This window comes from Oncorhynchus gorbuscha, linkage group LG10, assembly GCF_021184085.1.
Source record: "Oncorhynchus gorbuscha isolate QuinsamMale2020 ecotype Even-year linkage group LG10, OgorEven_v1.0, whole genome shotgun sequence".
NCBI lineage: Eukaryota > Metazoa > Chordata > Actinopteri > Salmoniformes > Salmonidae > Oncorhynchus > Oncorhynchus gorbuscha.
In genome coordinates, this window is record NC_060182.1 from 65142671 (window position 1) to 65157829 (window position 15159).

Here is a 15159-nt window from a genome sequence, read left to right on the forward strand (position 1 = left end):
CTCTCGGTTGTGCTTCCCTTTGTAGTCTAATGGTTTGCAGGCCCTGCCACATCCGCAAAGCGCCAGAGACCGTGTAGTAAGACTCAATCTTAGTCCTGTATTGATGCTTTGCCTGTTTGATGGTTTGTCAAAGGGCATAGAGGGATTTCTAACAAGCTTCCGGGTTAGAGTCCCGCTCCTTGAAAGCGGCAGCTCCAGCCTTTATCTCAGTGCTGATGCTGCCTGTAATCTATGGTTTCTGGTATGTTCATACGGTCACGGTGGGGACGACGTCATCGATGCACTTATTGTCATTGAAGCCAATGACTGATGTGGTGTACTCCTCAATGCCATTGGAGGAATCCCGGAACATATTCCAGTCTGTGCTAGCAAAACAGTCCTGTAGCTTAGGATCTGCATCATCTGACCACATTTTATTGATCTAGTCACAGGTGCTTCCTGCTTTAATTTTTGCTTGTAAGCAGGAATCAGGAGGATAGAATTATGGTCAGATTTGACAAATGGAGGGCGAGGGAGAGCTTTGTATGCATCTCTGTGTGTGGAGTATAGGTGGTCCAGGGTTATTTTTCCTCTGGTTGCACATTTAACATGCTGATAGAAATTAGGTAAAACTGATTTAAGTTTCCCTGCATTAAAGTCCCCGGCTACTAGGAGCGCCGCCTCTGGGTGAGCGTTTTCTTGTTTGCTTATGGCGGAATACAACTCATTCAATGCTATATTGGTGCCAGCCTCTGACTGTGGTGGTAGGTACAGCTACAAAGAATATAGATGAGAACTCTCTCGGTAAGTAATGTGGTCTGCAGCTTACCATGAGAAAATACCGCAGGAGAGCAATGGCTCGAAACTTCCTTAGAGCTGTTGTTTACAAAAAATACATAGACCGCCGCCCCTTGTCTTACCAGCCGCCACTATTCTATCCTGCTGGTACATTGTATAACCAGCCAGCTGCATGTTGATATTGTTGTCGTTCAGCCACGACTCCATGAAGCATACGATGTTAGTTTTTAATGTCACGTTGGTAGTTTAATCTTCCCAATAACTCTGCCATTTTACTGTCCAAAGATAGCATGTTTGCGAGCAGAATTTAGGGGAGTGGAGGTTTATTCGATTGCCGCCTACTCTTCAGAAGGAAGCCTTCCTGCCTCTCTTTCTCCACCTCCTCTTCACGCAGATCACTGGGGTCAGGGTCTGTTCCCGAGGGAGCCGCATATCCGAGGGGAAGGGTGCCCCTTGGGGGTCATGTGCCCTGTGTGCAGTTTGGTAATACTACAGCCCCATTCAGACTGCAATGCTCTTATCAAACATCACATCGGCTACATTCATCATGACGTCAGTCAGCTGCTTGTTCTGGTTAGTGTAGCGCTGCATTAACACTTCTACATTTTAGATTTTAGTCTGGCCAAGTTCCCCCCCCCCCAAAAAAAAGAAAAGAAAGTAAGATGGCTCACAGGTTGTTGCATCCACACCAGCCTCAGCCTGACTGGCACGGTAATGGCTAAATACGCTAAAGAGCTGAAAATAGCCTGCGCTCGCTCGGACCAACTCCACACTGAGGAAACCTGCAAGTGATCAGCAGCTAACTCCACTCAGCTGCAGTTTTATATCAGGAGCATTTACTCAGGAACAGATTACTTACCTCATCCTAGAGTCGTCCCTATCGAGCTGCATGGGGCTGAGGTAGCAATCAATCAAATGTTTTTTTTTTTTACATCAGCAGATGTCAAAGTGCTATACAGAAACCCAGCCAAAAACCCCAAACAACAAGCAATGCAGATGTAGCAGCACGGTGGCTAGGAAAAACAGCCATATGTGCAAACTCATAACACGTCAAATTTACCACATCTCAGTATCCAAATTGCTCTTTCAGAAGGCCACTGAGACACGCAGAGCCTTAAGGTCATTATGGAAACTTAATGAACGTTAGGCAGATTTATACCAGGAGAAGAAGATGAAGAAAAGATGTCTACATATCTCAGGCGCTCTAAAAGACCACACGGATCACGAAAAGACACACAGCAACTGTGTTGAACCAAAACAGAAAGTGAGACTGACACTAAGCTGTAGAGTGTGAGTTAAGATCAAACAGCACCTCTGGCTTTGTCATTAGCAGGCCAATCACACACAGAAACACCAGCTCGGACTGCTATGCAGAAGTTCAATACCTCCACTTCGGCTGTAGCAACTAATAGGAACAGTCACCAGGTGAATAGTGTGCGTATCAAATCAAATCCACTCCATTTGAATCAGTCTTATTATGCTGAGCTAGTGACTGTTCTGAATAGGATCTGCTCGGGCCTCCAGATAGGCCCTGTATCCTGACAGACATGGAGAAGTGTTCACAGGAGACCTGAGGAGGCCCATCACAACAGGTTCTTCCTGCCCCTCACCGCAGGGGCCCAACGGTACGCATCACCTGACACCACCAGAGGAACACGGCAGGAACATGGCCATTCCCCCCACCCCCGTCAATCAGCCAGGTGGGGGCCACATCTGTTTCCTGCTCCTGAAGAGAGTCTGGTACACTCCTCGAAGGGACAGGTCCACAGTGGACAGTAAAACACCACGCAGCAGTTTCCAACCGCACTACTTAGCCACTGTGCCTTTAATATCTATTCCATGGCTCTGGGATACAATAGGGGGGGGGGGGGGGGGCTCTTCTCCTATGAGCAGGCTGCTGGGGTTCCAAAGGAAAAACAGAGGTGTTGGGTTTCAAGATGGATCTCTGCAGAAGTCATTATGTTTCTGAGAGTCCCAGTTTGAATAATTAACATGTTCTTCCTCTGTCTCCAGAGACCAGCTTGCTCAGATGACTTCTGCCTGTGTGACCTGTAATTTGAGTGGTACCGAAGGGCTACATGAAGTCAGCCAGTCTAACATCCTGCTGAGGGAAAGGGACTATGGCAACAAGAGCCGAGTTAAGACACGTGTGATAGAAGGTTCTACTCATTTACGAGACGAGAACAGATACACAACTCTGATGTAAGAACATGCTTCTAAAAGCATTCAACAGCAGAGAAGGTTCAGACTATCTCATGACCATCGACCATGTGGCTCCATGACCAGTACAGGGGATATCCCGTCTACTGTGAAAGGACTGTTGTGTAACCACAAAGAGAAGAGATGGACTGTTTGACCCCCACAGCGAGAGGGGTCTGGTGTTTGTCAGCTGGTTGTTCCACTCATAAGCCGTGACCTCTCCCCAGTTAAAGTTAATTGAAACGAGGGTGTGTCTTCCTCCCGCGGGGTCAGTCAGACAGAGGCGTCTGTTAAGAAGAAGAGCCACAGCAGATCAGCACGACCAGCTTGTTTACCCAGGGTTCCTCAATCGGGGGTGCGAGGAGCGTTTCCATGCCACTGCTGGCCCGGCATTCCAAACCCAGGGTCACTAGCGGGGGAAACGAGTACGACTAAACATCCTCTCGGATCCTCTGTCTGAATGACATAACATAATCATCCTCTCCTAACAGACTCAAGTTATTTTGAGAAATAACAAAGGCTCTGGACTGGGGGAAGATTTATTAACCATAACAAACACATGCTGGGGAAACACGAGGGAATATGGGTTAAATTTATGAAGCTCATCAAGAGAAAACAAAGAGGTTTCACTAAATCTGGGCACAATTACCCTGAGCATAGAGAAAGGGATGCTGGACTCAGTGTTGGGGAGTAGTGAACTATATTCAAATATTGGTAGTGTTGCCATGTAGTGGTGTAGCTAACTATTGGAACGACAACTTTTTAGCACAAATAAAATGTGTGTGAAGTAGGCAAGAATGACCTGCCCAATTCACACGTGAAAGACTATGTGCCCAATTCTTACCTGTTATGTTTAATAGGCTAAATGACACATTCTGTTATCTTATGACTCCAGAGTGATATGTTACTTCAGTTAAGTAAACTATATTTTTCTTAAATGGTAGCTTAAGTGTAGCCTAAATTCTTCCAGGATGAAGTAATTGGTAACTTGGAAAAATGTTCAGAGTAGCTTCCCCAACACTGGCTGGACTGAAGGATGTACGCTATGGTGCATAAGGTATGACACAGATTCATCATAGCATAAGCATTACCTTCTACCCCTGTAAAAAGCATTTCCGTGTGTCCGTTCCCAATGATCACAGTAACCGCCCAGGGTCTTCTCTTCAAGCGGTTATCACCATCTCTGCTCCAGAGAGGGATGCTCAGACTAGAGGTCGACCGATTAGGATTTTTCAACGCCGATACCGATTATTGGTGGACCAAAAAAGCCGATGCCAATTTTATTTATTTATTTATTTATTTGTAATGACAATTACAACAATACTGAATTAACACTTATTTTAACTTAATATAAAACATCAATAAAATCAATTTAGCCTCAAATAAATAATGAAACATGTTCAATTTGGTTTAAATAATGCAAAAACAAAGTGTTGGAGAAGAAAGTAATGTGTGCCATGTAAAAATGTGTGCCATGTAAAAATGTGTGCCATGTAAAATATGTGCCATGTAAAATATGTGCCATGTAAAAAAGCTAACGTTTAAGTTCCTTGCTCAGAACCTGAGAACATATGAAAGTTGGTGGTTCCTTTTAACATGATACTTCAATATTCCAAGGTAAGAGGTTTTAGGTTGTAGTTAATATAGTATTTATAGGACTATTTCTCTCTATACCATTTGTATTTCATATACCCTTGACTATTGGATGTTCTTATAGGCACTATTGTATTGCCAGTGTAACAGTATAGCTTCCGTCCCTCTCCTCGCCCCTACCTGGGCTCGAAACAGGAACACATCGACAACAGCCACACTCGAAGCATCATTACCCATCGTTCCACAAAAGCTGCGGCCCTTGCAGTGCAAGTGGAATAACTACTCCAAATCTAAAAGCGAGTGACGTTTGAAACAGTATTAGCGCACCAGCTAACTAGCTAGCCATTTCACATTGGTTACACCAGCCATTTGGCTGATAGGCTTGAAGTCATAAACAGCGCTGTGCTTGCGAAGAGCTGCTGGCAAAACGCACAAAAGTGCTGTTTGAATGAATGATTACGGGCCTGCTGCTGCTCAGTCAGACTGCTCTATCAAATCAGACTTAATTACAACATAATAACACACAGCCTTTGCTCATTAATATGATCGAATCCAGAAGCTATCATTTCGAAAACAAAACGTTTATTATTTCAGTGAAATACGGAACCGTTCGGTATTTTATCTAACGGGTGGCATCCATAAGTCTAAATATTATTGTTATATTGCACAACTTTCAATGTATGTCATAATTACGTAAAGTTCTGGCAAATTAGTTCGCAATGAGCCAGGCAGCCCAAACTGTTGCATTTACCATGACTCTGCGTGCAATGAACGCAAGACAAATGACACAATTTCACCTGGTTAATATTGCCTGCTAAACTGGATTAGTAGTTATAACTAGTGATTATGATTGATTGTTTTTTATAAGTTTAAATGCTAGCTAGCAATTTACCTTGGCTTCTACTGCATTCGCGTAACAGGCAGGCTACTGGTGGAGTGTAATGGTTAGAGCATTGGACTAGTTAACTGTGCGGTTGCAAGATTGGAACCCTGAGCTGACAAGGTGAAAATCTGTCGTTCTGCCCCTGAACAAGGCAGTTAACCCACAGTTCATAGGCAGTCATTGAAAATAAGAATGTGTTCTTAACTGACTTGCTTAGTTAAATAAAGGTATACATTTTTGTTGTTTGTTTTTAATTAAAAATAAATACTCGGAAATCAGCGCCCAAAAATACCGATTTCCGATTGTTATGAAAACTTGAAACCGGCCCTAATTAAATCGGCCATTCCGATTAATCGGTCGACCTCTAGCTCAGACACTATCCAACAATACTTTCCAATGAATATTACCTAGAGATGATGAATCAAGGAACAACAGGCTTCAGAGGTCCGTCTCCGACCTTTTCTCAGACAATCCAAGGATCAGGATTCCACAGCTGGGCATAGACTCAGGGTCCTTAGACTGTCAGCTACCATGCTGGGATTAATCTATGTGTTGCTCTCCCCATCTGAATCTCAACCTTAATCAGAAGCAAACTAACCAGGATCAGATGACACCACTCATGTCTAACCAGACAACACCAGGCTCCTCTGGCATTTAGGTGGTGGTATTTAGCAGTGCCAGCTAAATTAGATATGTTTGGGTAAAGTGACCTGTTGGTCTACTGCTTAAAGTTTGCTTAAAGTTTCCTTTTCTACAGAATAAATACAAGATCAGGGAGAATTGCAAGATAAAATCTGAATGGAAATGCTCCTTTAAGGACCTTGATAGAGGAAAAATCAGTAGTGCGAGCCATTTTAAAGGAGCATAAGGATTTCACAAAAATAAATGCTGACACTGATCAAAACTTAAGACCGCAATCTGGGCTGACACAGGAAACGATAAAAACCCAAATCAATCCCATCTGTTTGAAAACCTGGTTCTGTTTCAGTCTGAGTTTGGTGATGTTTTAGGAGCACCTCTCCCTCTGCTTCTGTCCCGCTCTCTCCCTCTCTTTGAGCTTTAAGACAGTGGTATTGACCATAACTCTTCTCCTGGCAGCTCTTTTGATGGATGGCCGGACGCCAGGCTAGAAGGCCGTATCAGCGTTCCCATGAGCCACTGGGGTGAGAGACAAGGCCGAGGCCAGGAGTGCACTGGGAATGCAACAGCTGACCTGACATTTCACCCTCTTTCTCTCTGTGTGTGTGTGTGTGTGTGTGTGTGTGTGTGTGTGTGTGTGTGTGTGTGTGTGTGTGTGTGTGTGTGTGTGTGTGTGTGTGTGTGTGTGTGTGTGTGTGTGTGTGTGTGTGTGTGTGTGTGTGTGTGTGTGTGTGTGTGTGTGTGTGTGTGTGTGTGTGTGTGTGAGAGAAACAGAAGAGATATAGCTAAAGAAAGAGCACAATAACCCCTTTCTTCTCTTCATCCCCTTCATGTCCTGTGATGTCTAAGTGATGTGATTCCCCATCTGACCACTACTAATCACCAGCACAAATCTAACCACCAGACCTGGAGCCCATAGAGCCTGATTACAAAGCCTGGTTTCCCTCCATCTGGACTGAAATACAGCTTTCCTACTCTAATGTCCTGGAGTAGTGTTCTACACCCTACTGAGTTGTGTGGGAAATGAGAGATTCTGCACCACTGGTTGCCAACTACAATCTGGGCCTATTTCAAACACGCACACACTGGCACCGAGAGAGCGGAAGAGGGGACAGCAGGGCTGATGACCTTAGCTCCATCCCCAGAGATTCTCACTGAACAACCAGCGAGCTCCTGGTCCCTTTTTCACACAAGGGCTTTCAGGATCTGTCATGCTTTTATTGACCTGCAGGGGAGGGGGGGGGGTGAGCGAGAGATTGAGATGTGAGCACCATGTACGTACCAGAGCACAGAGCAGGTCGACGGACTCCAGCACCAGCTCCTGGTGTCCGATGCGGGCCACACCCAGCTCCTCCAGGTCCTGATGGGAGATCTTCAGGAGCTGCTCCCCGCTGATCTTCTCCCGCTCAAAGTTAGGCACATACTGCTGCAGGCTGTCATCCAAGCCTGGACACAGAGAGGGAGAAGGAGAGAACGAGTGTCAGTACCTTGAGACAAAGACCACCGATAAGAAATAGCTTTTACTGTTATTTCATGTTATCACATAAAGGTGTGTTTTTTTAATGCAGGCCTCTAACATTGAGTGATACAGAGGCCTGCCCACAGTAGAGACGCAGCACATGCATCTCCTTAAAGACGCAACAGGAGGAAGTGGAAGTCTGTCTCCACCTGTCTCGACACAAGCCCAGTTCTAATAACGGACCTGACACCTGACGACATGTGTAGTACACAGACCAATAGCAGAGAGAGAGAGAGAGAGAGAGACAAACAGGTGCATCAGATCTAGCCCCAAGATAAACACGCCATAAACTGAAGAGCGGTTAAACCGCTCCTAACTCTTTTGGGACAGTTGAACAATGGGCGGCTCTTTGTCCAATTACAGTTGGGGGATGTCTCTTAGCTGTTTTTTAAACCCCCACACTGTTGGATGAGTTTATCACAATAGCAGCCACTCTGCCCACTCAAGGAAAGGCAATTTGTTCTACATTACACTCACACCTACTAAGGGCTCAGCTGGATGAATTGGTCCAATGCAATTTTTATATTTTACGGCCCCATTAGCAGAAGTCTGTGGGTAACATGCAGTGCTTTCGACAAGACAACTGCAAAAAAAAAAAAGTCTCCCAAGTGAGCCAAACACAAATGCTTCTTGTTCACAATAAACCATTTAGGGGGTGGGGAGTAAACACCATCTAGTCCATCAATGAGGGCACAGAGAGGGGGCAGCTGCAGAGCTATGGCCCTGAGCCCTGGCCCTCTGAATGGCCCGTCAGCTGCACAACCCCCCTGATCCTGACAGATGTACACACACACACACAGACTTGCTGTGAGTATGGCCATCCAAAACCCATCCATTTCTCCGTTGACAAGTATTCAAGGAAAGAGCTTTGGTTTCGTACATTCTTTCCAGTCTAAACTGCAGCCATATTAACAACACTCCATATATGAATACACTATGTTGAGCATTATGTGTATGCAGAAGGGGTATGTTCTGTGGTAAGGAGCCTTCTTTATAAATGGTACCTCATTTTCACACCTGTGTGGCATTCAATGTGTGTGTGTGTGGTGTGCTGTTGCAACATGTGTATGTGTGTGTCAGCATGGTGAATGGCTTAGTGCTGCAGGATATCCAGTTGCAGATACCAGAGCAGACTGTTAATTCGTCTGGCCTGCAGAGCAGAGAGCCAGGGGCTCCCAGGACACACCACAGAGACTGCTGTGCCAATCATATGTCTACTGGGTTGCAACAAGAGTAGCATACGTTGCTGTGACTGTCCTATTCACACACACACACACACACACACACACACACACACACACACACACACACACACACACACACGCCAAGTCTTTCACAAAATACTACAAATCTGCAGAAGAATCTCTAACAGTCCATTAACTGTGCTTTTTACATTGAAGTTATTTAACGACCTCTTATAAAACCTCAAAACGCTAGAAAGTCTGCAAGGCTTCTGCAGTGAAATCAACAAAAGACATCAAACTGCTCAACTATAACCCACAACGCAACCAGTCAAGTTCACTTACTGTCTAAACATTTTTCACATTCCTGGCTTGAGAATTCCCAGGGCAGACTTTATGCAATTTGGGCTTAATCCCTAAAATGGACTGAGTTTTGGCAGCACAGAGGGAGATCACTTCAAAAGGCCCAGTGGAGGAGAGTATGAGAGAGACCCAGTGAGCGCTGTGTGGCGGAGGGGGACTGAACGCAGCCCAACACAAACACAGCCTCAGCCTCTGACTGGGCCAGCTGCTGGTAATGGGATTAAAGAGAAACAAAAGAATGGAAACACAGGGCTAAGGTTTCTCCTTCCTGCATTACCCTCGGCGTGTTAAGAAGGCATTTCCTGTGGAACGATGCCATCCTTCTGCGGAATCTCTCTACGGATGAGTTAAGGGGAGAGGGGAAGGAAAACTAAGTTTGGGCTACTAGGCCTGCTCTGACTGTGGCAGTTTTCCTTCCCATTATTAATAAACTCTGAGATGAACTTCTCCTGAACAGCCTACAGGCTTATTACAAAGCTTTGGGTAGACAAACAAAACATCTTCCCAAAACATAACTTCCCTTCCACCCTCAATACCTATATAAATTGCTTCATTCGTTTCAGTGTTTTTTTTTACACCTCCCCAAATCCGTCTCCAAGAGCACTGCCCTGACTTTGGAATTCTGGGTCAGATCACGGTAGGGTCCAACCTGACTAGCCTGGCGGTCTAATTCGGAGAGTTTGAACAAAAGCTGCCACTTCAATACAGCCTGTGTGTGTGTGGGGGGAGGGGGTCCCCTCGGGGGGAGGGGGTCCCCTCGATGTGACTAATTGAGAGGATCCCGCTGGGGAGAGAGTGGGAAACATGGGTACCCCCAGTAAGACTGCATTATCCCAATAGGTATACAAGTCGAAGTGCATTTATCCCATAGAAACCACAGGCTACATTTGCTCCCAGAGTCTTAAGGGACAATACCATGATCTCTCTGGCCTGTACTCTTGCCACATCCAGAAGAAAAGACGCACCTTCTCACATAGACCTGATAAAAGTATATAGAGCGTAGACCAATGGCTACAGGGTGTGTGAGAAACTATTCACGTTCATTAAGGACATAAAAACAAGTGAGGGAGGTGGGTGTCACACTATAATGAATTGATGAAGGGAGTGGAAGTGGGAGAATTTGTGAAAGCACTTCAAAAAGGCCAAACCAGGCTTAAAACATTTTAACGCTATCCTGAAAACAGAATTTAACACGCACTTAAATGCCAAAGCTGAGATGAAGTGTGAAGAAACATGCAGAAACACAAAATAAATTCTGTCTCACAAAAATGTTATGCATTAACCCAGGCTTCTCCTCATTTGAACATCAGCAGAAAATGGAGCTTATGGTCTGTGTGTGTGTGATAGTGACATTAGTGAGTCCAGCGGAGACTGAACAATCCAATTGAGTAAATGGTCCAGCATAAACATGTGTTTTCAATGTAACATATTAGGAGGAAGTTCCGTTTCAAAGCACTTTGAGTGATCGACTTTCACAATATAGGGGATGATTAGTAAACCTCGACACCCCCCCCCCCCTGTCTGTCATTACCTCACCCACTCTGGAGCAGGGGGCTGGATAGACGGGCGCCTGCTGTTACTGTGGGGTCCTGCTGCCACTAGCTACACCTATTAATTGGGGCCTGGAACTACACTACATTTATTCATTCATTCATTTCATTGGGGACAACACACATTAATTAACATCCATATTACAATAATGCAACATCCCATGTAAATGTGCCGGGGTTAGCCGAAAGATCATTTGCACCCGAAGTCCCAGGGCAGCTAAGGACAATTACACAGCCACAAAGAAATACACACTAAAACAATACATTACATCCAATAATATATTATTCTAACAACTACACTATTATCAACTGTCGTCTTACGTATGAGGAACCACAGATAACTCAGGTTTGTACAGGTTTGGATAGATTTAAGCCATGTTTTCAATTGAAATGTAAAAGTACAATAAATCAGTGCAGCTTCTCAAGTCCCTGGGCACTGCATTCCAGTATATTGTAGCTCGAACAGAAAAGTCCGATTGACCGATTTTACTGTGTTGAAAAGGGAGGTGCTTTCTTTGAGCATGATATGCTGGCATAGGGGTGGAGGGGCAAGACCATGCAGGATCTTAAAGACAATGCTTACATACTGTTAAAAGCTATCCAGACTAAATCAATTATGTTTCTAAATGATATGACAATGGCGGTCACTGTTTGGTTTGTTGTCAAAAATCGTGTTTGTTTGTAGAGTGATTCAATTGGTTTCAGAATAGTAGCTCCTGTTTGTGACCAGTATGTGAGGAAACATCTCAGATGTGAGAAGATCATAGCATGTATATATAGTTTGGCGGCCTCCAGAAGAAGGAAAGGTCTTATAAACCTAAAGTTGGAGAATCCAAACTTGACCATATTCACCACCTTCACATGTTTCTTACATGTCAAGTTGGAGTCCAAAATGACACCAAGATACCTGAAGTTAGACACAACTTTCAGATTCTCCCCATTCTCCAGATTCTCCCCAGTTTCTCCCCACAGCTCGTTGGGAAGAATCAAAGGATTTCTTAGAGAAGAAGAACAAACAGTCTTGTCGATATTTAAATGCATGCAAGAATTGGTCATCCATTTTTGAAACATGTATCATAGCTTCAGTTAACAACTAGTTGTCTGTATCGTCTAGAACTGTATCGTCTGCATACATCTACATGTTACATTGGGGGCCTAATATTGACCCTTGTGGGACTCCAATGTTATAGCAAAGAGAGTCCGACTGAGTGTCTCCCCAAACGAACCCTTTGACTTTAGTTTGTCAGATAGGAATACATCCAACTAATGACTTCATTAAAGGGAGGATAGTTTGGATAGGAGGACCTCATGATTCACAGTATCAAAGGCCTTTTTAAGATCCAAAAAGACTGCGCCGACTTCACCACCTATGTCCAGTTGAGATTGAATTCACTCCACAAAATAGCAATTGGCTGTTGTTTCGGTAGAATGGTTAGATCTGAATCCAAATTGTATTTGATGGATGACGTTGCCCTGAATGAGGTGATCAGACAGATGTTCAACCACCCATATTTCCGCTACTTTCGATAACACTGGAAGAATGCTTACATGTTTTCCACCAGTGTTGGGTCACCAGATTTTTAAAAACAGGCATCACTGCAGCAGACTTCCAAACACCCATATTTGGGGGTGCCGCAGGGTTCAATTCTCGGGCCGACTCTTTTCTCTGTATATATCAATGATGTTGCTCTTGCTGCGGGCGATTCCCTGATCCACCGCTTACGCAGACGACACCATTCTGTATACTTCTGGCCCTTCCTTGGACACTGTGCTATCTAAACCTCCAAACGAGCTTCAAGGCCATACAACACTCCTTCCTTGGCCTCCAACTGCTCTTAAATGCTAGTAAAACCAAATGCATGCTTTTCAATCTTTCGCTGCCTGCATCCGCACGCCCGACAAGCATCACCACCCTGGATGGTTCCAACCTAGAATATGTGGACATCTATAAGTACCTAGGTGTCTGGCTAGACTGTAAACTCTCCTTCTAGACTCATATCAAACATCTCCAATCCAAAATCAAATCTAGAGTCTGCTTTCTATTTCGCAACAAAGCCTCCTTCACTCACGCAGCCAAACTAGTAAAACTGACTATCCTACCGATCCTCGACTTTGGCGATGTCATCTACAAAATGGCTTCCAATACTCTACTCAGCAAACTGGATGCAGTTTATCACAGTGCCATCCTCTTTGTTACTAAATCATCTTATACCACCCACCACTGCGACCTGTATGCTCTAGTCGGCTGGCCCTCGCTACATATTTGTCGCCAGACCCACTGGCTCCAGGTCATCTACAAGTCCATGCTAGGTAAAGCTCCGCCTTATCTCAGTTAACGATTGCAACACCCACCCGTAGCACGCGCTCCAGCAGGTGTATCTCACTGATCATCCCTAAAGCCAACACCTAATTTGGCCGCCTTTTCTTCCAGTTCTCTGCTGCCTGTGACTGGAACGAATTGCAAAAAAATTGTTGAAGTTGGAGACTTATCTCCCTCACCAACTTTAAACATCTGCTATCTAATTGGTGAACCAGGCAAGGCAGTCATCCGAAAAACCGAGGCTATTGAGTCTGCCGATAAGAATATGGTGATTGACAGAGTCGAAAGCCTTGGCGAGGTCGATGAAGACGGCTGCACAGTACTGTCTTTTATCGATGGCGGTTATGATATCGTTTAGTACCTTGAGTGTAGCTGAGGTGCACCCGTGACCGGCTCGGAAACCAGATTGCACAGCGGAGAAGGTACGGTGGGATTCGAAGAGGGGGATGACTGCGGCAGCTTTCCAATCCTTGGGGATCTCAGACGATATGAAAGAGAGGTTGAACAGGCTGGTAATAGGGGTTGCGACAATGGCGGCAGATAGTTTCAGAAATAGAGGGTCCAGATTGTCAAGCCCAGCTGATTTGTACGGGTCACTGATCATCCCTAAAGCCAACACCTCATTTGGCCGCCTTTCGTTCCAGTACTCTGCTGCCTGTGACTGGAACGAACTGCAAAAATCGCTGAAGTTGGAGACTTTTATCTCCCTCACCAACTTCAAACATCAGCTATCCGAGCAGCTAACCGATCGCTGCAGCTGTACATAGTCCATCGGTAAATAGCCCACCCAATTTACCTACCTCATCCCCATACTGTTTTTATTTATTTACTTTTCTGCTCTTTTGCACACCAATACCTCTACCTGTACATGACCATCTGATAATTTATCACTCCAGTGTTAACCTGCTAAAATTGTAATTATTCTCCTACCTCCTCATGCCTTTTGCACACAATGTATATAGACTCCTTTTTTCTTTTTTTTCTACTGTGTTATTGACTTGTTTATTGTTTACTCCATGTGTAACTCTGTGTTGTTGTCTGTTCACACTGCTATGCTTTATCTTGGCCAGGTCGCAGTTGTAAATGAGAACTTGTTCTCAACTAGCCTACCTGGTTAAATAAAAGGTGATTTAAAAAAAATAATAATAAAATGTACAATAGGGGCAATCAGAGAATGTGTCCCTCTTCAGGAAGTCTAGATCAAAAACATATTGTTCTATAGCTCCTGAAGAAGCTAATAATACTGAATATTGGTTTATTGTTACCTATGGGAGTGAGAACTGTGGTCTGTGGTTGAAAATCTTTGCGCCAGTTCCCTTACAAAGTCAACAAAATACTTTTTTTTTTAAAGATGGTGGATATAAAAATCGGAGTCTTGAATTAGTATCCCTTAACTCAAGTTGTTTTTGGTACTTTTCAGCTCCTTTCCCTGTTAGTTTGTTGAGGTTTCCCAAATCACTTTGCCATTTCCAATTGCTTCATTGATCACTAAGAAAGAACTCTGGCTTTTTTTACATTCCTTTTACCACCTTATTTCTCAGTGCTGTAAATATACATCCGTCATCATTCTGACCATACTTCAGTGCTTTTTTCAAGGAAAGATCACGTTCTCTCATCTGCCTCCAGAGGTCCCCGTTGAGCCATGGTAGAGAAGTTTCCCGTCTTGGCTTACGTTGAAATTTCCTTGTCAATAGCTGATAGAAATGTTCTGTATGCAGACAGAGGAGGTTCAGAGGAGAAACCAAATTGATCATCGAATGATTGATCATCGAATAGATGTGAAAAACACCTTGAGGATTGATTCTAAACAACATTTGCCATGTTTCTGTCGATATTATGGAGTTAATTTGGAAAAAAGTTTGGCATTGTAATGACTGAATTTTCGGGGTTTTTTCTTAGCCAAACGTGATGAACAAAACGGAGCGATTTCTCCTACACAAATAACCTTTTTGGAAAAACTGAACATTTGCTATCTAACAGAGTCTCCTCATTGAAAACATCCGAAGTTCTTCAAAAGGTAAATTATTTTATTTGAATGCTTTTCTTGTTTTTGTGAAAATGTTGCCTGCTGAATGCTAGGCTTAATGCTATGCTAGCTATCAATACTCTTACACAAATGCTTGTGTAGCTATGGT

At 44.2% G+C, this 15159-nt stretch overlaps 1 protein-coding gene across 1 annotated transcript in view; it reads right to left on the minus strand.

Moving 5' to 3' along the window:
* The window catches only part of LOC124046354 (connector enhancer of kinase suppressor of ras 3-like), a 60287-nt gene that overhangs the window by 22468 nt on the left and 22660 nt on the right, over positions 1-15159 (minus strand). Inside the window, exon 2 of the mRNA XM_046366656.1 lies at positions 7374-7537. Within this exon, the coding sequence (XP_046222612.1) occupies positions 7374-7537 (164 nt within the window). The remainder of the gene's footprint in view (positions 1-7373; positions 7538-15159) is intronic.